Source organism: Nerophis lumbriciformis, linkage group LG03, assembly GCF_033978685.3.
Source record: "Nerophis lumbriciformis linkage group LG03, RoL_Nlum_v2.1, whole genome shotgun sequence".
In the NCBI taxonomy this organism is placed as follows: domain Eukaryota; kingdom Metazoa; phylum Chordata; class Actinopteri; order Syngnathiformes; family Syngnathidae; genus Nerophis; species Nerophis lumbriciformis.
In genome coordinates this window covers 8129980-8154298 of record NC_084550.2, presented here as the reverse complement: position 1 = coordinate 8154298, position 24319 = coordinate 8129980, and the positions used below count along the sequence as shown (strand labels likewise).

The 24319-nt window shown below is 42.1% G+C and overlaps 1 protein-coding gene across 6 annotated transcripts in view; it reads left to right on the top strand.

Moving 5' to 3' along the window:
- LOC133578435 (membrane-associated phosphatidylinositol transfer protein 2-like) overlaps window positions 1–24319 on the top strand; it is a 187777-nt gene that overhangs the window by 106488 nt on the left and 56970 nt on the right. For all 6 annotated transcript variants that reach the window (XM_061932881.2, XM_061932887.2, XM_061932888.2 and 3 more), the window contains 5 exons: window positions 1299–1532; window positions 1605–1940; window positions 8523–8618; window positions 20246–20350; window positions 20424–20476. In XM_061932881.2, the coding sequence (XP_061788865.1) occupies window positions 1299–1532; window positions 1605–1940; window positions 8523–8618; window positions 20246–20350; window positions 20424–20476 (824 nt within the window). The remainder of the gene's footprint in view (window positions 1–1298; window positions 1533–1604; window positions 1941–8522; window positions 8619–20245; window positions 20351–20423; window positions 20477–24319) is intronic.

Genomic DNA, 24319 nt, shown 5'->3' with positions numbered 1-24319 from the left:
CTCTCCCGAAAACCTCCCGGGACAAATTTTCTCCCGAAAATCTCCCGAAATTCAGGCAGACCTGAGTGACGTGTCGACAGCCTGTTTTCACGTCCGCTTTCCCACAATATAAACAGCGTGCCTGCCCAATCACGTTATAACTGTAGAATGATCGAGGGCGAGTTCTTGGTTTCTTATGTGGGTTTATTGTTAGGCAGTTTCATTAACGTCCTACCAGCGTGGTAACAACACACAACAACAGCTGTCACGTTTTCGTCTACCGTAAAGCAGTTCATCTGCCGTAAACAGCAATGTTGTGACACTCTTAAACAGGACAATACTGCCATCTACTGTACATGCATATTTGACAATAACATCTAGGGCTTTTAGAGAGTGCAGTACACAACTGCGCACACAACAAGGAGACGAAGCAGAATGCATCATCAGAGAGGGTGTTCAACATGGTTCGAAAAATAGTGACAGAGAATAGAACAAGGATGGACAATTCAACCCTTAACTCAACAATGAGTAGATGAGTGTTATGTGTGTGTATATGTGTAAATAAATGAACACTGAAATTCAAGTATTTCTCTTATATATATATATATATATATATATATATATATATATACATATATATATATATATATATATATATATATATATATATATATATATATATATATAATAAAATGAATATATATATATATATATATAGCTAGAATTCACTGAAAGTCAAGTATTTCTTATATATATATATATATATATATATATATATATGAGATACTTACCCTTAACTCAACAATGAGTAGATGAGTGTTGTGTGTGTGTATATGTGTAAATAAATGAACACTAAAATTCAAGTATTTCTCTTATTTATATATATATATATATATATATATATATATATATATATATATATAATAAAATGAATATATATATATATATATATATATATATATATATATATATATATATATAGCTAGAATTCACTGAAAGTCAAATATTTCTTATATATATATATATATATATATATATATGAAATACTTGACTTGGTGAATTCTAGCTGTAACACACCAGTTGGTTATTTATGCCTCCTATTGTTCATTATTCTTTATTTATTTGACATTGCCTTTCAAATGTCTATTCTTGGTGTTGGCTTTTATCAAAAACATTTCCCCCAAAAATGCGACTTATACTCCAGTGTGACTTATATATGTTTTTTTCCTTCTTTATTATGCATTTTCTGCCGGTGCGACTTATACTCCGAAAAATACGGTAACTGAAAAATGATGTGTATTTGTTTATTTTAATTGCAGACCCCATCGACATAGTGATCGAATCCATCCCACCACATGAGTATAAAGCCGAAGAGGACCCACGGCTCTACAAGTCCGCCAAGACTCAGAGGGGTCCTCTTAAGGATGACTGGATAGAAGACTACAACGACAATCCAGGAAAGACCCCCATCATGTGTGCCTACAAGCTGTGCAAGGTGGAGTTCCGCTATTGGGGCATGCAGTCCAAGATTGAACGCTTTATCCATGACGTTGGTGCGTGCTCGAAGCTTCTAGCAGCATGTTTTTATTTGTAAGACTCCTAAAGGGATGTTTATTTGTCCCCAGGCTTAAGAAAGATAATGGTGCGGGCCCACCGGCAGGCCTGGTGTTGGCAGGACGAGTGGTATGGCCTGACCATGGAGGACATCAGGCAACTGGAGCTGGAGACCCAGCGCACCCTGGCTGAGAAGATGGCTCAGTTTGGCCAGGTGGAGGAGGCCACCGAGGCCAACGGAGGAAAGGCGTCGCCGGTCCAAAAACAGGAGGCGCAGGATACCAACAGCTGCATGGAGGCGGAGGAGGTGGTCGTCAGCAATGTGACAGACACGCTGCAGCCCCGAGGAGTGCTCACCAAGCAATGGTCCACCTCGTCCAGATCCTCCCGCTCCTCCAAAAGAGGAGGTGAGCTCATATTTACCAGCATCATAGCACTTACTCAGTGTTGGGGATGGGCAAAATGATTATCGTAAAGGTACCCTATTATCAGAGGTGTCACGAGCCGACATTCCATCCATCTATCCATTTTCTACCGCTTGTCCCTTTCGGGGTTTCTGGAGCCTATCTCAGCTGCATTCGGGCGGAAGGCGGTGTGCACTCTGGACAAGTGGCCACTTGGTATCTGATATTGGCCCTGATACCAGCAAATAAAACAAGTATCGGATGATATCGGCTTTGCCTTTTGTTCATTTTTGGTTTAAGCGTTACATACCTTTTACATACCAAAAAACTTTGAAAAACACTGCATTAGACAACAGCACATTATTATAATTATTGATTTGCAAAAAAATATTTTTTGGACCAGGAACTAAAGCACTACACACAGGAAACAACAACAAACTCAAAATAAGGCACGACAACCTGGTGTAGTTTCATTTTTTAACCTTTTCTGCTGGTGGTGTGCCTCCGTATTTTTTTTTATGAAAAAAATGTGCCTTGGCTCAAAAAAAGTTGAAAAACACTGACTTAGAGATCCAAAGTCTCCGAGGCAGAATGGATCATCGTCAATGGATCATTTAACTTTCAGTGTCATGCCCTTAATGAAATATTGTGACCACCAGGTGTCGCCGAAACACACATTAACATTAACTTCAAATGCATGAAAAGTTTTTCATACCTACAACTGTTCTCGAGTAATTTCACCGAATAAACATTTTCTAATGCTCCACTCTAAAGTATATACCGTATTTTTCGGAGTATAAGTCGCACCGGAGTATAAGTCGCACCGGCCGAAAATGCATAATAAAGAAGGGAAAAAAACATATATAAGTCGCACTGGAGTATAAGTCGCATTTTTTGGGGAAATGTATTTGATAAAAGCCAACACCAAGGATAGACATTTGAAAGGCAATTTAAAATAAATAAAGAATAGTGAACAACAGGCTGAATAAGTGTACGTTATATGAGGCATAAATAACCAACTGGTATGTTAACGTAACATATTATGGTAAGAGTCATTCAAATAACTATAACATATAGAACATGCTATACGTTTACCAAACAATCTGTCACTCCTAATCGCTAAATCCCATGAAATCTTATACGTCTAGTCTCTTACGTGAATGAGATCAATAATATTATTTGATATTTTACGGTAATGTGTTAATAATTTCACACATAAGTCGCTCCTGAGTATAAGTCGCACCCCCGGCCAAACGATGAAAAAAACTGCGACTTATAGCCTGAAGAATACGGTATTTGTCCCCATGCACTACTTGTCTTCAACCAGCAGAGGCGCTGTGGATTCAGCCTTAAATAGTTTGCTGTCTAAAGAATGATCTAGTCCTGGGGTCGGCAACCCAAAATGTTGAAAGAGCCATATTGGACCAAAAATACAAAAAACAAATCTGTCTGGAGCCGCAAAAAATTAAAAGCCGTATATAAGTCTTATAATGAAGGCAACACATGACGTAAGTGTCTATATTAGCTATAATAGCTTACTATCAAAATGACTATTATAGCTAATATTCGTTGACAGAAACGTTGAAATTTAACATTTATTCTACACATTTTTACAACATTAGAAACCATTAGTAAATCAGAGGCTCCTCAGAAAGTGAGATAACTCCTGGAAATTCCTGGCTTTTAATGGCCAAAGTTATAGATGTGTGTGTCCAAGTTAAAGGAAACGGCCAGCTGTCTTCTTTTAATAGATTTATTACAAGATTTGGCAAGCTAGGTAATGTTTGCTGTGGTCTGGAACAACATGGCACACAAACAACTGTCTGAAACGCAGCCAATATTACAAGCAGATAATGTGTCATGAGACATGCAAAACTAAATTATATACAAAAAGGATGAAAGTAAAGGAAATTAAATGAGCTCAAATATAGCTACAAATGAGGCATAATGATGCAGTATTTACATACAGCTAGCCTAAATAGTAGGGTCTTCCCCGGTAGGAGGCCACGGGGAAGACCCAGGACACGTTGGGAAGACTATGTCTCCCGACTGGCCTGGGAACGCCTCGGGATCCCCCGGGAGGAGCTGGACGAAGTGGCTGGGGAGAGGGAAGTCTGGGCTTCCCTGCTTAGGCTGCTGCCCCCGCAACCCGACCTCGGATAAGCGGAAGAAGATGGATGGATGGATAGCCTAAATAGCATGTTAGCATTGATTAAAATATACCTGATTAGCACTCCGACAAGTCAATAACATCAACAACGTGCACCTTTGAGCATTCACACACAGTATAAAACTTTTGGTGGACAAAATGAGACAAAGAAGGAGTGGAAGATTTTATACCAACTCTACCAACCGAGCGGTATAGCTCGGTTGGTAGAGTGGCCGTGCCAGCAACTTGAGGGTTGCAGGTTCGATCCCCGCTTCCGCCATCCTAGTCACTGCTGTTGTGTCCTTGGGCAAGACACTTTACCCACCTGCTCCCAGTGCCACCCACACTGGTTTAAATGTAACTTAGATATTGGGTTTCACTATGTAAAGCGCTTTGAGTCACTAGAGAAAGGTGCTATATAAATATAATTCACTTCACAATTCACTTCACTACATGTAAACAAACATGTTGGGGACGGTGTGGCGAAGTTGGTCGAGTGGCCGTGCCAGCAATCGGAGGGTTGCTGGTTACTGGGGTTCAATCCCCACCTTCTACCATCCTAGTCACGTCCGTTGTGTCCTTGGGCAAGACACTTCACCCCTTGCTCCTGATGGCTGCTGGTTAGCGCCTTGCATGGCAGCTCCCGCCATCAGTGTGTGAATGTGTGTGTGAATGGGTGAATGTGGAAATAGTGTCAAAGCGCTTTGAGTACCTTGAAGGTAGAAAAGCGCTATACAAGTATAACCCATTTATCATTTATCATTATGTTGCATCATTATAGTGAGTTCAAGAACCGCCAAAATTTCAATTTTTCCATTTTCCACCGCTTGTCCCTTGATCACCAAATACATCTCATCATACTCTCACAAACATATTAAACATTTCTAACTAGAGATGCGCGGATAGGCAATTATTTCATCCGCAACCGCATCAGAAAGTCGTCAACCATGCGCAATCCACCCGATCTAACATTTGATCAGAACCGCATCCGCCCGCACCCGCCCGTTGTTATATATCTAATATAGACGATGCAAGGCATTAGTGAGGTTATAAAGCTTTTGCCTGTTAAAGAAAGGAGACTGATCCAATGCAGCACAGACATTCGCGTGCCACGCTGTCACGACCCAGACGCACACCAGTGCGCAATCATATGGGAGCCGCGCTGAGCGCACCTCCAAGCGCGTCTCGCTGCCGGTGACGGCCGGGTATATGGGCCCGACGCTCCAGCGCCATCCATTTTCAGGGCTAGTTGATTCGGCAGGTGGGTTGTTACACACTCCTTAGCGGGTTCCAACTTCCATGGCCACCGTCCTAGCTTCTGTCTATATCAACCAGGGTGAGCCCCACCCCTTTCGTGAGCGCACTGCGCGCGGAGTGACCCCTGTTACGCGCCCCCGGCAACAGGGGTGGCGGGCAGGTAAGCTGCGCGGGCGGAGCGCGCGGAGTGACCCCTGTTACGAGCCCCCGGCCACGGGAGTGGCGGGCAGGTAAGCTGCTTACCTGCTGCGCGTGACGCCGGCCGCGGCGAAGGCGGACGAGGCGGGGTGTGGGCGCGGTGGTGACCCTGGACGTGCGTCGGGCCCTTCTCGCGGATCGCCTCAGCTACGGCTCCCGGTGGGGCCCTCTCGGGGGAAGGGGCCTCGGTCCCAGACTCCGGCGAGGCGTCCCTTCTCCGCTCCGTAAAAGTGTCCATCTCTTTTTTTTCTTTTCTTCTGTTGTGGCATATGCAGCAGGTGCCTGCTCGTTTTTCGTATGTGGGTAACAACATTTAACTATGTATATATATTTAAAGTTAAAAGTTAAAGTTAAAGTACCAATGATTGTCACACACACACTAGGTGTGGCGAAATTATTCTCTGCATTTGACCCATCACCCTTGATCACCCCCTGGGAGGTGAGGGGAGCAGTGGGGAGCAGTGGGCAGCAGCGGTGGCCGCGCCCGGGAATCATTTTGGTGATTTAACCCCCAATTCCAACCCTTGATGCTGAGTGCCAAGCAGGGAGGTAATGGGTCCCATTTTTATAGTCTTTGGTATGACTCGGCCGGGGTTTGAACTCCCAACCTACCGATCCCAGGACGGACACTCTAACCACTAGGCCACTGAGTAGGTTTCCGAATTGGTTTAACTGCCACCCGCCTGAATCTATTTAAAATCAAATTGTTCTTTATTTCAACCACCCGACCCGACCCAACCCGCGGATAAAATCTAATTTTTTAAAATTTCATCCGCCCGATCCGCGGATAATCTGCGGACTCCGCGGTTGTGCCCGCAAACCGCGCATCTCTATTTCTAACAATTGGGGAAATGTGTGTTATGTTTGTCCTATAAAAAAAAACATGTTTCCCCCATCTTTTTCCATATTTCAATCCTTTTTTAAAAATGCTCCAGGGAGCCACTAGGGCGGCACTAAAGAGCCGCAGGTTGCTGACCCCTGATCTAGTCCATGAGAGACGCCAGCCACACTTTGCCTTGTCAATCAGATTTTTAAAATAATTGTTATTTTTAACGGAGGGTGTGTTCCAACTATCGTGGGATCACACTCCTCAGCCTTCCCGGTAAGGTCTATTCAGGTGTACTGGAGAGGAGGCTACGCCGGATAGTAGAACCTCGGATTCAGGAGGAACAGTGTGGTTTTCGTCCTGGTCGTGGAACTGTGGACCAGCTCTATACTCTCGGCAGGGTCCTTGAGGGTGCATGGGAGTTTGCCCAACCAGTCTACATGTGTTTTGTGGACTTGGAGAAGGCATTCGACCGTGTACCCCGGGAAGTCCTGTGGGGAGTGCTCAGAGAGTATGAGGTAACGGACTGTCTTATTGTGGCAGTTGGCTCCCTGTATAATCAGTGTCAGAGCTTGGTCCGCATTGCCGGCAGTAAGTCGGACACGTTTCCAGTGAGGGTTGGACTCCGCCAAGGCTGCCCTTTGTCACCGATTCTGTTCATAACCTTTATGGACAGAATTTCTAAGCGCAGTCAGGGCGTTGAGGGTATCTGGTTTGGTGGCTGCAGGATTAGGTCTCTGCTATTTGCAGATGATGTGGTCCTGATGACTTCCTCCGACCAAGATCTTCAGCTCTCACTGGATCGGTTCGCAGCCGAGTGTGAAGCGACTGGGATGGGAATCAGCACCTCCAAGTCCGAGTCCATGGTTCTCGCCCGGAAAAGGGTGGAGTGCCATCTCCGGGTTGGGGAGGAGATCTTGCCCCAAGTGGAGGAGTTCAAGTACCTCGGAGTCTTGTTCACGAGTGGGGGAAGAGTGGATCGTGAGATCGACAGGCGGATCGGTGCGGCGTCTTCAGTAATGCGGACACTGTATCGATCCGTTGTAGTGAAGAAGGAGCTGAGCCGGAAGGCAAAGCTCTCGATTTACCGGTCGATCTACGTTCCCATCCTCACCTATGGTCATGAGCTTTGGGTCATGACCGAAAGGACAAGATCACGGGTACAAGCGGCCGAAATGAGTTTCCTCCGCCGAGTGGCGGGGCTCTCCCTTAGAGATAGGGTGAGAAGCTCTGTCATTCGGGGGGAGCTCAAAGTAAAGCCGCTGCTCCTCCACATGGAGAGGAGCCAGATGAGGTGGTTCGGGCATCTGGTCAGGATGCCACCCGAACGCCTCCCTAGGAAGGTGTTTCGGGCACGTCCAACCGGTAGGAGGCCACGGGGAAGACCCAGGACACGCTGGGAAGACTATCTCTCCCGGCTGGCCTGGGAACGCCTCGGGATCCCCCGGGAGGAGCTGGACGAAGTGGCTGGGGAGAGGGAAGTCTGGGCTTCCCTGCTTAAGCTGCTGCCCCCGCGACCCGACCTCGGATAAGCGGAAGAAGATGGATGGATGGATGGATGTTATTTTTACCCCCCCCCCCCCCTCCACATTCACTCCTCGCAACCTGTTGGATCATTTTAAGCTCCACTCCCACCCCCTGGCGTTTAGTGCTGATCCGCCACCTGTACGCCGCACTCCACACACTCGTGGTTCCTCTCGGGCTATTCTTAGCAACACTACTGACATCACAGACTTGGCAGTGACTGTCACAGCTGTATTAATCCCCCCCATCCACCCCGCTCCCCTCGGCCTTCAGAGTGACGCGCCGCAGCGTTTCCCCCGCCGCCATTGGCCGAGCGCTCCTGATAGACGAGAGCCGCTTTTATTGTCCATTGCCAATTTCCTCATTTGCGCTGAGCCCCACTTTTTACACAGCCGCATGACCACCAAGCAGTCCATCTGCCATGGAGCAGTGCACCACAGAGATTGTTGCATGTTTATATAACACTGTGTGTGTGTGTGTGTGTGTGTGTGTGTGTGTGTGTGTGTGTGAGTGTAGGCCGGTGGAGGCAAAATGTCTTTGTGCTTCGAGAGAGTGTGTTAAAAAAAGGGAATGAGGGAGGCTTGAAGCACATGTCCCACAATAACAACAGTGAATTTCTGTGTTTCCTCAGTGAGCCCATCGCGCCACAGCCTCTCGGAGTGGCGGATGCAGAGCATAGCACGAGACTCGGACGACGGCTCCGAAGAGGAGTTCTTCGATGCCCATGGTGAGCGGCAAGTTGGTTTTTCTCAAATCTGTGCTCCGCCCGAGGCTTTATCAGTTACACTCGCACAATCTAATGAGCCAGTACACGAGGTGTTTTAAAGATTCCGCCTTTCGTACAGAAGATGCACATCCTGAACATGTCCGTCTGATAAATTTGAGTTTAAGAAAATAATGAGCGATGTTCCACTCCGGTTCTGTAGATAGATTTATTGATTCCTTCAGGAGAGTTCCCTCAGGAAAATGTAAATTCCAGCAGCAGTGTACAGAATTACGGAGCCCCTAAAGCATGGGTGTCAAAAGCTGGCCCGCCGGTCCTCCCGTGAGTCTTCCAAACGCCAGCCAGCCAGTCGGCCAGCCCAACGGGTGCTGCTCACATAAAATATGCGGCGTCTGTATGCACACACATTAGAATGCAACGCATACTTCATCAACAGCGATACAGGTTACACTGAGGGTAACCGAATAAAAAACTTTAACACTGTTAGAAATATACGCCACACTGGGAATCCACACCAAACCAGAACCCTTTGCAGCACTAACTCTTCCGGGACGCTACAAGGTGTGTGTGTGTGGGTAGTGGGAGGTTTGGTGGTAGCGGGGGTGTATTTTGTAGCGTCCCGGTAGAGTTAGTGCTGCAAAGGATTCTGGGTATTTGTTCTGTTGGGTTTATGTTGTGTTACGGTGCGGATGTTCTCCCGAAATGTGTTTGTCATTCGTGTTTGGTGTGGATTCACAGTGTGGCGCATATTTCTAACAGTGTTAGTTTTTTATACTGGCACCCTCAATGTACCGTATTTTCCGCACCATAAGCCGCCCTGGGTTATAAGCCGCGCCTTCAATGAACGGCATATTTCAAAACTTTGTCCACCTATAAGCCGCCCCGTGTTATAAGCCGCATCTAACTGCGCTAAAGGAATGTCAAAAAAACAGTCAGATAGGTCAGTCAAACTTTAATAATATATTAAAAACCAGTGTGATGTGGGCGCGCATGGAGTCGTATATCAACATGGACGGAGCTGCGTGAAAAAAGCCACCCGGCCTCTTCGCGTAAACTTCCCTTAACCACTCGCTCATCTTTTCTTCATCCATCCATCCCTTCGAGTTAGCTTTTATGATGACGCCGGCTGGAAAGGTCTCTTTTGGCAAGGTCTTCCTTTTGAATATCACCATGGGTGGAAGTTTCTGGCCATTAGCATGGCAAGCTAGAACCACAGTGAAGGATGACTTCTCATTCCCTGTGGTGCGAATATTCACCGTACGTGCTCCCGTTGTATCCACAGTGCGGTTCACAGGAATATCAAAAGTCAGTGGAACCTCGTCCATGTTGATAATGTTCTCTGGCCGGATCTTTTTTTCAGCTATCTTGTTTTTACAATATGCACGGAAAGTAGCCAGCTTTTCTTGAAAGTCTTTAGGCAGTTGCTGTGAAATAGTAGTCCGTGTGCGGATGGAGAGATTGCGTCTTTTCATGAACCGGAAACCTGTCGCTTAGTAGGAGCCATTTTGTGGTCTTTACAGATGTAAACACACAAAGGAAATGAAACGTAATATCCGCGCGCTTCTTCTTCTTCTACGGGGGCGGGTGGTTGCTTACAGTAGAAGAAGAAGCGCTTCCTGTTCTATGGGGGCGGGTGCTTACCTTGGCGGTTGCTTGCGTAGAAGAAGAAGCACTTCCTCTTCTACGGGGAAAAAAGATGGCGGCTGTTTACCGTAGTTGCGAGACCGAAACTTTATGAAAATGAATCTTAATATTAATCCATATATAAAGCGCACCGGGTTATAAGCCGCACTGTCAGCTTTTGAGTAAATTTGTGGTTTTTAGGTGCGGCTAATAGTGCGGAAAATACGGTAACCTGTATCGCTGTTGATGAAATATGCGTTGCATTCGCTCGTGTGTGCGTACAGAAGCCGCACATATCTTGTGACTGGGTCTGAACGATGTTAGAATGGATGAAAAGCGGACGTGACGATAGCTCGTAGAGTACGTTAAAGGTTAATTTGTTCAACCTTGGCCCGCGGCTTTGTTCAGTTTGAAATTTTGGCCCACTCTGTATTTGAGTTTGACACCCCTGCCCTAAAGGGACATGGGGGAAAATATATTTTTTATAATTTTTAAAAAAAAATTTATGCATGTATCTCGTGCGCACGAGAAACTATCGCGTGCGCACGAGAAACTTTTTATAAAGTTATTAAAAAAATAAAAAATAAATATAATTTTTTTTTTTTTTAGACATGTAACTCGAGATAATATCTCTTGCGCACGAGGTACATGTCTAAAAAAAAAAAAAAAAAAAAAAAAAAGATAAAAAATACAAATTTCCCCCATGTCCTTTTAGGGGCTTCGTACAGAATTTAGATCGAATGTAAAAAGTAAATACCGGTAATGGGGGTATAAATGGAAACTAATTATTTAATTGTATATATATTATTTTAGTTACTAAAATTAATCCACATGATTTCTGTTTTAGCAATTAAGCATTAAATGCTTTGAAACAAAAAAGTAACAAAAATGTTCTTCTCTTCCTTGCATGGCAAACTAGTTAGGCCTGGATTAACAGCGCCTCTGCTGTTTTTTTAAGAGGACGGCTCTCCATTCGGCCTCAATGCTTTCATGATTAATCAATGATTGGCAATCTGTAAAACGTCTTGCAGTTGATTAAAGATGTACCAATAGGACATGTTTATATAATGTTAATGTGACCAGAATTATCACGGTGAGTAATATTATTGCAGCATTGTTGAATGTACTCAAAACGTACGTATACACATAGAATATTACCTATTTTTTTCCCAAGTAAATAAATAAACAGACACACAATATATTTTCCTTAGCCGTAAAAACATTTATTATGGGACATATTATTTTTATTTGAATGTTTAAATATGTTTTAACTTGTATCTGTTTTCTTAATTAGAAAAGCAAAATGGCATGTTTACTTCTGTTTTTGTTGTATAGGGGAAAAAAATTAAAATTTTGACAATAAAGATATTTAGAAGAAAAAAATGAAGGCAGCTCTGGTATTGGATCTCATGAGATTGTGCACCCAATGTTGTAAAAGGCCACGCTATAGATAGATGGTTGGATAGATAGAACCGTGTTCCTTGACACATGTTTCTAGGAAGCTGACCTTGTATGCATCTCTTTAACTACAGATCAGTTCTTAAGCTTCCCAGATACCCAGCATGCTTTGGGCTGCAGTTGAAATAACGCCCCACTCCTCACCCACCACTCTCTGCATGATGAATCTGGCCGAGGACTCGGGCGGGCGGGGCGGGTTGCTCATCGTAAAGTCAAGTCCATAAATCACAAGCACACTTAATCCTTTACCATTCAGGATACGTCCCAGCAATAAAAGACCCTCATCACCTCCCTCAGTGGTCCATTTCTGATTGTTTGACACATTCTGTGTGTGTGTGTGTGTGGGGGGGAGGGGGGGGGTCTGTTTTGTGTCGCCTCTGCTTTAATAAAGTTGTCACCTTACAAACGGGAACCTTACATTCTCGAAAGCTCTCAACGTTTATTAGGATTCACAGATGTCCTGTCTGCTCAGTAGGGAGACATTTAGAAATACTTTTAAATGATGCTGACAGGATCAAGTGGCTCTATGACTGTAATGGATATTATATTTTTAAAAAGACAAACAGTACAATTGTACATTACCTCAACTTACAGGCTTAACTCAAAACACTTCTCCTGTTGAAGTTAATTCACATTTAATTGGTGTTTGGTCCCCCCCCAAAACAGCACAGTTTTAACATGTGCACTGCAAAAAGTCAGTGTTCAAAAACAAGAAGAAAAAAAATACAAAAATGAGGGGTATTTTATTTGAACTAAGCAAAATTATCTGCCAATAGAATAAGAAAATGTGGCTTGTCAAGACTTTCCAAAACAAGTAAAATTAGCTAACCTCAATGAACCCAAAAATACCTTAAAGGGGAACATTATCACAATTTCAGAATTGTTAAAACCATTAAAAATCAGTTCCCAGTGGCTTATTATATTTTTCGAAGTTTTTTTCAAAATTTTACCCATCACGCAATATCCCTAAAAAAAGCTTCAAAGTGCCTGATTTTAACCATCGTTATATACACCCGTCCATTTTCCTGTGACGTCACATAGTGAAGCCAACACAAACAAACATGGCGGAAAGAACGGCAAGCTATAGCGACATTAACTCGGATTCAGACTCGGATTTCAGCGGCTTTAGCCGGATGGTAGTAGTGTGGAGGCAGGTAGCGAAAACGAAATTGAAGAAGAAACTGAAGCTATTGAGCCATATCGGTTTGAACCGTATGCAAGCGAAACCGACGAAAACGACAGCCAGCGACACGGGAGAAAGCGAGGACGAATTCGGCGATCGCCTTCTAACCAACGATTGGTATGTGTTTGTTTGGCATTAAAGGAAACTAACAACTATGAACTAGGTTTACAGCATATGAAATACATTTGGCAACAACATGCACTTTGAGAGTGCAGACAGCCCAATTTTCATCAATTAATATATTCTGTAGACATACCCTCATGTCAGCAGGCCAGGGAAGCTAGGGTCGATATTCTTCTCTTGATCATCTTCGGTGGCATAAGAGACGGTGTGAGCCAAGACATCCAGGGGGTTTAGCTCACTCATCTGCGGGAACAAACTGCCGCCATTGCTTGCCGTGCTACCGAGGTCCTTTGTCCCTGAATTGCTCACACACTCCGGCAGATTCAATGGGGGTCTGGCGGCAGATTTCTTTGACTTTATCGTTGGAAATGCATCTGCTTTGAGTGTCGCAGGATATCCACACATTCTTGCCATCTCTGTCGTAGCATAGCTTTCGTCGGTAAAGTGTGCGGAACAAACGTCCAATTTCTTGCCACTTTCGCAGCTTTGGGCCACTGGTGCAACTTGAATCCGCCCCTGTTCGTGTTGTTACACCCTCCGACAACACACCGACGAGGCATGATGTCTCCAAGGTACGGAAAACAGTCAAAAAAACGGAAAATAACAGAGCTGATTTGACTCGGTGTTTGAGAAAATGACGGATTGCTTCCCGATGTGACGTCACGTTGTGACGCTCGCTCCGAGAGCGAATATTAGAAAGGCGTTTAATTCGCCAAAATTCACCCATTTAGAGTTCGGAAATCGGTTAAAAAAATATATGGTCTTTTTTCTGCAACCTCAAGGTATATATTGACGCTTACATAGGTCTGGTGATATATATAATATTCTCACTAATAACAACTGAACTACTGAGCTATGAGTACGTATTTTCTATTGTTTCATTGAAAAAGTCATCTGTTTTAATATGAGACACAATTGTGTCAAAGTAATGATTTTTTTTTTTCCATCCTTGAAATAACAAATGATTACTTTAAAAAAGTAGTTTTATACTTGTGAGTGTTGATGACACAGCTTTGCAACAGTTGATATTCTAGTTTCAAGCATGTTTTACTCAATATAGGTCATCAAATCTCAGCAACAAGCTGTAATATCTTACTGAGATCATTTAGGACCAAAACACTTAAAACAAGTAAAACACTCTAACATAAAATCTGCTTAGTGAGAAGAATTATCTTATCAGACAGAAAATAAGCAAATATCACCCTTATTTGAGATATTTAATCTTACTTAGATTTCAGTTTTTTGCAGTGTAGCATGCCTTTTAAAAAGGAAAAAAAAAGGTAGGTAAGAAATATTGTATGAAAATAACCAAAAACTACAATAGTTATATGAAGTAGTGTAATAATAATGGAGAGTGAGCTTCTACGGTATCTCCTTCCAACACCATCAGCAGCTTTTCCATAGTTTCATGGGTAAATGTCCGCCGTTTAGATATTGTTTTAACATTCATGGCTGGTGTTGGACACATTTGGCTTCAGTACGGTGCAAACTAGCAGTGATACACTCTAATTGTTTTGCTAAGTTGGCAATATACTTACCGGTATATAAATAAATAGCTATGTGGTCAAAGAGAACATTTCCTTTTTACTTTCTCATGGACCCCAAATCATTCAATGAGATTTGAAATTTCTGAAAAACCAGCCGCCCTCTGCAATTAAGGTAAATAAATGTCCCCGTTACAATACAGTCTGTCTGAATTAAAGGCAGAATTCGGATCCTCCGTGCTTCGGTACCTTGGTGTTCATTATTAATCCGTTCCAAACGGTCCATTGGAAACTGAATTGAATAAAACCTTGGGCTGTCATACAAACCCCGTTTCCATATGAGTTGGGAAATTGTGTTAGATGTAAATATAAACGGAATACAATGATTTGCAAATCATTTTCAACCCATATTCAGTTGAATATGCTACAAAGACAACATATTTGATGTTCAAACTCATAAACTATTTTTTTTTTTTGCAAATAATAATTAACTTAGAATTTCATGGCTGCAACACGTGCCAAAGTAGTTGGGAAAGGGCATTTTCTCCACTGTGTTGCATCACCTTTTCTTTTAACAACACTCAATAAACGATTGGGAACTGAGGAAACTAATTGTTGAACTTTTGAAAGTGGAATTCTTTCCCATTCTTGTTTTATGTAGAGCTTCGGTCGTTCAACAGTCCGGGGTCTGCGCTGTCGTATTTTACGCTTCATAATGCGCCACACATTTTTGATAGGAGACAGGTCTGGACTGCAGGCGGGCCAGGAAAGTACTCACACTCTTTTTTTTACGAAGCCACGCTGTTGTAACACGTGCTGAATGTGGCTTGGCATTGTCTTGCTGAAATAAGCAGGGGCGTCCATGAAAAAGACGACGCTTAGATGGCAACATATGTTGTTCCAAAACCTGTATGCACCTTTCAGCTTTAATGGTGCCTTCACAGCTGTGTAAGTTACCCCTGTCTTGGGCACTAATGCACCCCCATACCATCACAGATGCTGGCTTTTGAACTTTGCGTCGATAACAGTCTGGATGGTTCGCATCCCCTTTGGTCCGGATGGCACGATGTCGAATATTTCCAAAAACAATTTGAAATGTGGACTCGTCAGACCACAGAACACTTTTCCACTTTGCATGAGTCCATCTTAGATGATCTCGGGCCCAGAGAAGCCAGCGGCGTTTCTGGGTGTTGTTGATAAATGGCTTTCGCTTTGCATAGTGGAGCTTTAACTTGCACTTACAGATGTAGCGACCAACTGTATTTAGTGACAGTGGTTTTCTGAAGTGTTCCTGAGCCCATGTGGTGATATCCTTTAGAGATTGATGTCGGTTTTTGATACAGTGCCGTCTGAGGGATCGAAGGTCACGGTCAGTCAATGTTGGTTTCCGGCCATGCCGCTTACGTGGAGTGATTTCTCCAGATTCTCTGAACCTTTTGATGATATTATGGACCGTAGATTTTGAAATCCCTAAATTTCTTGCAATTGCACTTTGAGAAATGTTGTTCTTAAACTGTTCGACTATTTGCTCACGCAGTTGTGGACAAAGGGGTGTACCTCGCCCCATCCTTTCTTGTGAAAGACTGAGCATTTTTTGGGAAGCTGTTTTTATACCCAATCATGGCACCCACCTGTTCCCAATCAGCCTGCACACCTGTGGGATGTTCCAAATAAGTGTTTGATGAGCATTCCTCCACTTTATCAGTATTTATTGCCACCTTTCCCAACTTCTTTGTCACGTGTTGCTGGCATCAAATTCTAAAGTTAATGATTATTTGCACAAAAAAAAAAAAAGTTTATCCGTTTGAACATCAAATATGTTGTCTTTGTAGCATATTCAACTGAATATGGGTTGAAAATGATTTGCAAATCATTGTATTCCGTTTATATTTACATCTAACACAATTTCCCAACTCATATGGAAACGGGGTTTGTAGTTCAGGCGTTTAATCACAAAACATTATTGCATTAATCATGAATAAGCACAGATTAATGGCACAATTACCTTTACCAGGTTATCTGGAAAGCGGAGCAGCAGGTTGCTTCACGGTCAGTGATCAAGTCAATTCTTACATCGATGCAAAGATGAGTGAAAGCTTTGAACAAATTAATGACGTGCATTCAAATGAAACATTTAAAACATTTTCCTGTATGACATTCTGACAATAAAATTGCATTTTGTGTCAAAATATTGGCGTCTTTTTTTACAGTTAAATTATGCAAGCAAGTGATTCATCTGAGAAAATGTTTGACAACACTAAATAAAACATTTTTTTCCCCATTTAATCCAATTAATGTTTTACACGTATAATGCATACAAATTATGAATGAAGTGGTTAAAGGAACATTTAAACCACTTATACATTTACTTGAATTACCTTTTTTTTCTCTCACTAATACTAACTAGAGATGTCTGATACTGGCTTTTTTGCCGATATTGTCCAACTCTTAATTACCGATACCGATATATACAGTCGTGGAATTAACACACTATTATGCCTAATTTTATATTGTAGCGTCCCGGAAGAGTTAGTGCTGCAAGGGGTTCTGGGTATTTGTTCTGTTGTGCTTATGTTGTGTTGCGATGCGGATGTTCTCCCGAAATGTGTTTGTCATTCTTGTTTGGTGTGGGTTCACAGTGTGGCGCATATTTGTAACAGTGTTAAAGTTGTTTATACGGCCACCCTCAGTGTGACCTGTACGGCTGTTGACCAAGTATGCATATTGTGGTGAGCATTTTCACTCAAAACAGGGGCCTTTGAAAACCAAGGTACCACTGTGTCCTTCTGTACCAAATAGTACGCATTCTATAAATCCGATATGTTAGGTGACAATTTAACAAAGTTGTTAGGAGGGTGGCCACCAACACTGCAAAAACTGAAATCTAAGTAAGATTAAATATCTCAAATAAGGGTGATATTTGCTTATTTTCTGTCTCACTAAGCAGATTTTATGTTAGTGTTTTACTTGTTTTAAGGGTTTTGATCCTAAATGATCTCAGTAAGATATTACAGCTTGTTGCTGAGATTTGATGACCTATATTGAGTAAAACATGCTTGAAACTAGAATATCAACTGTTGCAAAGCTGTGTCATCAACACTCACAAGTATAAAACTACTTTTTCAAAGTAATAATTTCTTACTTCAAGAATGAAATAAAAAAATCCTGACTTTGACACAATTGTGTCTCATAATTAAACTGACAGTTAATATTTAATCATTTAACATGTGACATTTCAAAACAATTTTGAACAGAAATAGTTCATGCACATTCAGTCAAATTCTTCAAAATTACAATTAAAACAAATTGGCCGGGGGCCGGGCTGTATATGTATAAAAAACGTTATTATGGTCTTACCTTTACTTATAAATGAAGTCCATTTGCCGCTGTTGTGCTGGATTAATGCACCTCCTGACAGGAGTGTTATATCAACTAAAGCCCTCACTTCAACTTTCCACGTGCAAGATTGAATCTATTTAAAAAAGTGTAACCGAGGGTTTATAAATGTCGCCTATACTGTATGAAACTACAAAATAACAAACACGGAGGCTCCAGTTTACACGAGGACCACTTTATTTACCTTCTTTCAAAAACCTCCGCTCCACTACAACATGTCATCACTTCCGCTCTTGGCGCCTTCAAAATAAGAGCTCAAGGCATATACTGTATAACAGCGTATAACAGGAACTTAACATCACAAAGAGGAAAGCCCATAAAAATAGGTTACAAAACTTATTTAATAAGAAGCCAAAAAGTGCAAAAACAATAATGTTCGTGTTGGAGGAGTTGTGTATTAGGTACACCTGCAGTCTGCAGGTGTACCTAATGTTGTGGCCCTGCAGTCATTCACAACTCCTCCAACACGAACATTATTGTTTTTGCACTTTTTGGCTTCTTATGAAATAACTTTTTTAAATAGATTCAATCTTGCACGTGGAAAGTTTAAGTGTGGGCTTTAGTTGATATAACACTCCCGTCAGGGCTTGCAATCTACAGCGGGGGTGCAGGAGGCGAGCCTCAGCCAGTGCGTCTTTTGCAGCCGTTTTATGATCGCTCAGCACAAGAAATACGTTACACACATACAGTTGTTGACAAAATACACTGTACATTATATACCTCAGCTAACTAAACTATGGAAATGTATAATATAATTCATATAGCAATACGGTCTCACTGCACAGCAGGCCAGCAGTTAGCCGAGTCATTGCGCAATCCATGTTGAGGCACTGAGTGACGTGCCTCGACTGGCTGCTGTTCACCGCACCGTCTCTTCTCAGTATTTGAACGGCAAATGTGAAAATTCAGCGATTTTAAATAAAAAATAATCTAAAACTGGTGAAGTTAAATGGAAAATAACTTTATCACTGGATACATTTAACAATTTAATAATTTTTTTTTCCTTTTTACATTTTTTTTCTTTCCGCCTCACCTGCCTCTAGTGACTGCACGTCACTGATATATATATATATATATATATATATATATATATATATATATATATATATATATATATATATATATATATATATATATATTCCTTGCTCACTAATTGACTGAAAGAGCACGCACTTGGCGCGATGATGTCATGTTATCGATGGGAAAATGCATTTTTAGACAATATGATTTGCCTGAGCGTTGCCTTTTTGTCTCTTCATTAAGAACAATAAATTAGTTTTTAGTGAAAGTTTGCTGGTTTCAAGAAATGTAATGCCGAGCGCATATCATTATGTCAAGATAATGGCACTAGCATTTACTTCATTTAAGAATATTTTTCAACATATTGAGCAAAAAGGTCTCTTTTTTTTTCTACCAAGAAAAGTGCACTTGTTATTAGTGAGAATATCTCAAGTTTCAAGTTCTCAAGTTTCAAGTTTATTCACAATACCATATAACAAATACAATAGTAGTGAAATATCATCATTTAAAGATGTTGGTACGTGAAAGGGTCCCCCAAATAAGCTAGAAGAAGCTTTTGACAGGGGGTCCAGAGGACAGTATATACATGGAATGATGAAACATGGTAGCAAGCACAACAAAAAAACACAAAAAAACAACGCTATATGATTAACACAAGATAATAGTACTAAAGCAAGCATACACATACATACATACATTCCTTCAACCATGCAAAACCCAACAGTAGTCTACCCCACATGAGGCATTAAATATAGGTGGTTAATAGGTAAGTTTTCAGTTTCTTTTTGAAGTTGGAGAATGGATACAGCATCTTGAGGCTCTCATTAAGCCGGTTCCAAATCTTTGGTCCCCTGCATACAACACTTCGAGTGGTACAATCCAGTAAACGATGTTTCCCTGATATCAGATCTAAGTTACGAGTGTTGTGGGCATGCTGGGGATGGTAGATAGGAACCAAGCTACAGAGCCTTAAATTCAGCCTGTAAATGACTTGATAGGTTAAACAAGCATTTTGATAAATATTGAACTCTGTCAGTCTTAAGAGATGATAATTATGGAATAGATGTCGAGTGGGGGCATTAAACTTGGACCAATATACTTATTTTAAGGTATTTTGGGTTCATTGAGGTTAGCTAATTTTACTTGTTTTGGAAAGTCTTGACAAGCCAAATTTTCTTGTTCTATTGGCAGATAATTTTGCTTACTTCAAGCAAGTAAAACTCCTCATTTTTGTATTTTTTCCCCTTGTTTTTGAACACTGACTTTTTGCAGTGGATGTATTATGGTAGATAGCATAAAAGACCGTTTGATATAGATAATCATGTAATGTGTGTCTCCTGCAGAGGACTTCTCAGATGGCGAGGAGGTGTTACCCAAACCCATAACCAAGTGGAGCTCCAATGACCTCATGGACAAGATCGAGACCTCAGACGTGGAAGAAACTCCCGGTACGAGAGTCGAGCCGTCCTAACTGTCAATGGCCTGGCGATGATCGTTATAGATGACCGTGTGTGTTTGCAGGTGAGATGACCGTGGACTACGACTCGGCGACCAGCAGACAAGGGCTAGACGAGGTACGTTTGTGTCCTATGGCGTTGGCTGAAATGTGATTAATCTCCAGAACTACACATCTTGATGGAAACCCCGGTTATTTGTCCGAGAGGGCTTCTTCGTCCCTGAGCCCCTATGTCCTCTTGTGTTCAGATGCGAGGCTGCGTTAGCGTCCCAGCCAATAGCTCTCCTATTCCTACCATCACAGTAACACCACACCAGTCAGTAAGTAGCTGAGACCCAGTAGTTCCCAATAAGTCCTCCCTGACTTACTACTCCCCCCTTCCTGCCCGTCCTTGTGCCGTCGCCTAGAACCCAGTCAGTGGTACTGCCCAACTTCACCACCCTGTGTTCAGCTCCTTTGTCCTTGTAGCTGTGGCCTTGTTTACGTTACCAATGTGACATTTTGGGTCAAAGCTGTGCAACAAGACTGCTTTATGGTGTTAGTTGAACAGCAAGTTGACTCCCTTTTGTTTCCTTTGCTTGTGTATGGTTGTCTGTTGGATGTTCTTATTCCCGTACCGCAGGTCAACTTACAGAATATGACAAGAACCATCAATATTTCAGTAAGCATTTTAGTCGATCTTGTCAATCAATCAATGTTTATTTATATAGCCCTAAATCACAAGTGTCTCAAAGGGCTGCACAAGCTACAACGACGTCCGCTGTACAGAGCCCACATAAGGGCAAGGAAAAACTCACAACCCCAATGGGACGTCAATGTGAATGACTATGAGAAACCTTAGAGAGGACCGCATATGTGGGTGACCCACCCCCACCCCTAGAGGAGACCAGGTGCAATGGATGTCCAGTGGGTCTAGCATAATATTGTGAAAGTCCAGTCCATAGTGGATCTAACATAATAGTGAGAGTCCAGTCGATAGTGGATCTAACATAATAGTGAAAGTCCAGTCCATAGTGGATCTAACATAATAGTGAAAGTCCAGTCCATAGTGGATCTAACATAATAGTGAGAGTCCAGTCCATAGTGGATCTAACATAATAGTGAAAGTCCAGTCCTTAGTGGATCTAACATAATAATGTGAGAGTCCAGTCCATAGTGGATCTAACATAATAGTGAAAGTCCAGTCCATAGTGGATCTAACATAATAGTGAGAGTTCAGTTCATAGTGGATCTAACATAATAGTGTGAGTCCAGTCCATAGTGGATCTAACATAATAGTGAAAGTCCAGTCCATAGTGGATCTAACATAATAGTGAGAGTCCAGTCCATAGTGGATCTAACATAATAGTGAGAGTCCAGTCCATAGTGGATCTAACATAATAGTGTGAGTCCAGTCCATAGTGGATCTAACATAATAGTGTGAGTTCAGTCCATAGTGGATCTAACATAATAGTGAGAGTTCAGTCCATAGTGGATCTAACATAATAGTGAGAGTTCAGTCCATAGTGGATCTAACATAATAGTGTGAGAGTCCAGTCCATAGTGGATCTAACATAATAGTGAAAGTCCAGTCCATAGTGGATCTAACATAATAGTGTGAGAGTCCAGTCCATAGTGGATCTAACATAATAGTGTGAGAGTCCAGTCCATAGTGGATCTAACATAATAGTGAAAGTCCAGTCCATAGTGGATTTAACATAATAGTGTGAGAGTCCAGTCCATAGTGGATCTAACATAATAGTGAGAGTCCAGTCCATAGTGGATCTAACATAATAGTGAGAGTTCAGTTCATAGTGGATCTAACATAATAGTGTGAGTCCAGTCCATAGTGGATCTAACATAATAGTGTGAGTCCAGTCCATAGTGGATCTAACATAATAGTGAGAGTCCAGTCCATAGTGGATCTAACATAATAGTGTGAAAGTCCAGTCCATAGTGGATCTAACATAATAGTGAGAGTTCAGTCCATAGTGGATCTAACATAATAGTGAGAGTCCAGTCCATAGTGGATCTAACATAATAGTGTGAGAGTCCAGTCCATAGTGGATCTAACATAATAGTGAGAGTCCAGTCCATAGTGGATCTAACATAATAGTGTGAGAGTCCAGTCCATAGTGGATCTAACATAATAGTGTGAGAGTCCAGTCCATAGTGGATCTAACATAATAGTGTGAAAGTCCAGTCCATAGTGGATCTAACATAATAGTGAGAGTCCAGTCCATAGTGGATCCAACATAATAGTGAGAGTCCAGTCCATAGTGGATCTAACATAATAGTGAGAGTCCAGTCCATAGTGGATCTAACATAATAGTGAGAGTCCAGTCCATAGTGGGGCCAGCAGAAAACCATCCCGAGCGGAGACGGGTCAGCAGCGCAGAGATGTCCCCAACCGATGCACAGGCGAGCGGTCCACCCCTGGTCCCGACTCTGGACAGCCAGCACTTCATCCATGGCCACCGGAGCTGTGCCCCCCCCCCCTTCCACAAGGGAGAGGGGGGCAGAGGAGAAAATAAACAGCAGATCAACTGGTCTAAAAAGGGGTCTATTTAAAGGCTAGGGCAGACCTGGGCAAATTAAGGCCCGGGGGCCACATGCGGCCCGTTTAGCTTTTCAGTCTGGCCCGCCGGACATTCCCAAATAATTTTTTTAGATCTTTAAGATGGAAAGTGTAGCTGCCATTATGATGTGCATGTGTCATGTTTTCTAATGACCGTAAGTCTTCAACTATACTAAGTATTTCAATGCTTGGAATCTGCGCTTATGGCTGATATACCAGTTACTATGGTAATATAATTAGTTACTATGATCATCTAATTAGTTACTATGGTAATCTATGTCACAGCAGCTCAGTCGAGGCACCAAGCAGTGTGGGCGGGAAGCGTTTCCACAGACGCGGAAGGAGATTTTCACAACAAAGTTTTAAAGTTAGTGATATATCAGATATATCAGATTGTAGGTGGGTTTATTTTGTACCCTTCGCGTTTATATTTCACTGTTTGTTGCATTTTTGTTGCGTTTCACTTGATTGTAAAATATGTCGATCGAAAGGGGGTGTGACATTCACATTCGTTCATAGAAAAATTAAAAATTCCATTAAGTTTTTTTACGGTGGTCTGTCATAACGTTTTTAGCATTCAATCAGACATAATTGTGAAGGTTTGTATTAGTGTTCCTAAAAATAGATATACCGGCCCCCAGACACATTTTTTTTTCTAAATATGGACCCCGAGTCAAAATAATTGCCTAGGCCTGGGCTAGAGTGTCATGACTTGGTCCTTGGTGTTTGCTTTTCCGGAAGGTAACGGAAAGTTGGCTCGGGCGAGACGGGAATGTGAGTACATATTTTATTTTTTACACTAACAAAGGACAAAAAAAAGAAGCAAACAAAAGGCGCGCACAGTAGCGGAGAACAAACTATGAAACCAAAAAGACTATAGCACAAAGGCAATTAACTAAGAACACGAAACAAAACACATGGGACTGTGAACATGGCTTGAGAGGATAAAGAGTGTGCAGAGCATAAATGCGATGTCGCCAGGCTGACCAACAGAAAAAGAAAAGCTTAAATAACACAGACATGATTAACGAAAACAGGTGCGTGACTCAAAACGTGAAACAGGTGCGTGACGTGACAGGTGAAAACTAATGGGTTGCTATGGAAACAAAACAAGGGAGTGAACAACCAGAAACTAAAGAGTCCAATAACTAAACAAAACAAAACATGACTAAAACAAAACATGATTACACAGACATGACACTAGAGTATACAAATGAGTTTCAAGATGGGACTTAAATGCTTCTACTGAGGTAGCATCTCTAACTGTTACATTCCAGAGTACTGGAGCCCCAATAGAAAACGCTCTATAGCCCGCAGACTTTTTTGGGGCTCTGGGAATCACTAATAAGCCGGAGTTCTTTGAACGCAGATTTCTTGCCGGGACATATGGTACAATACAATCGA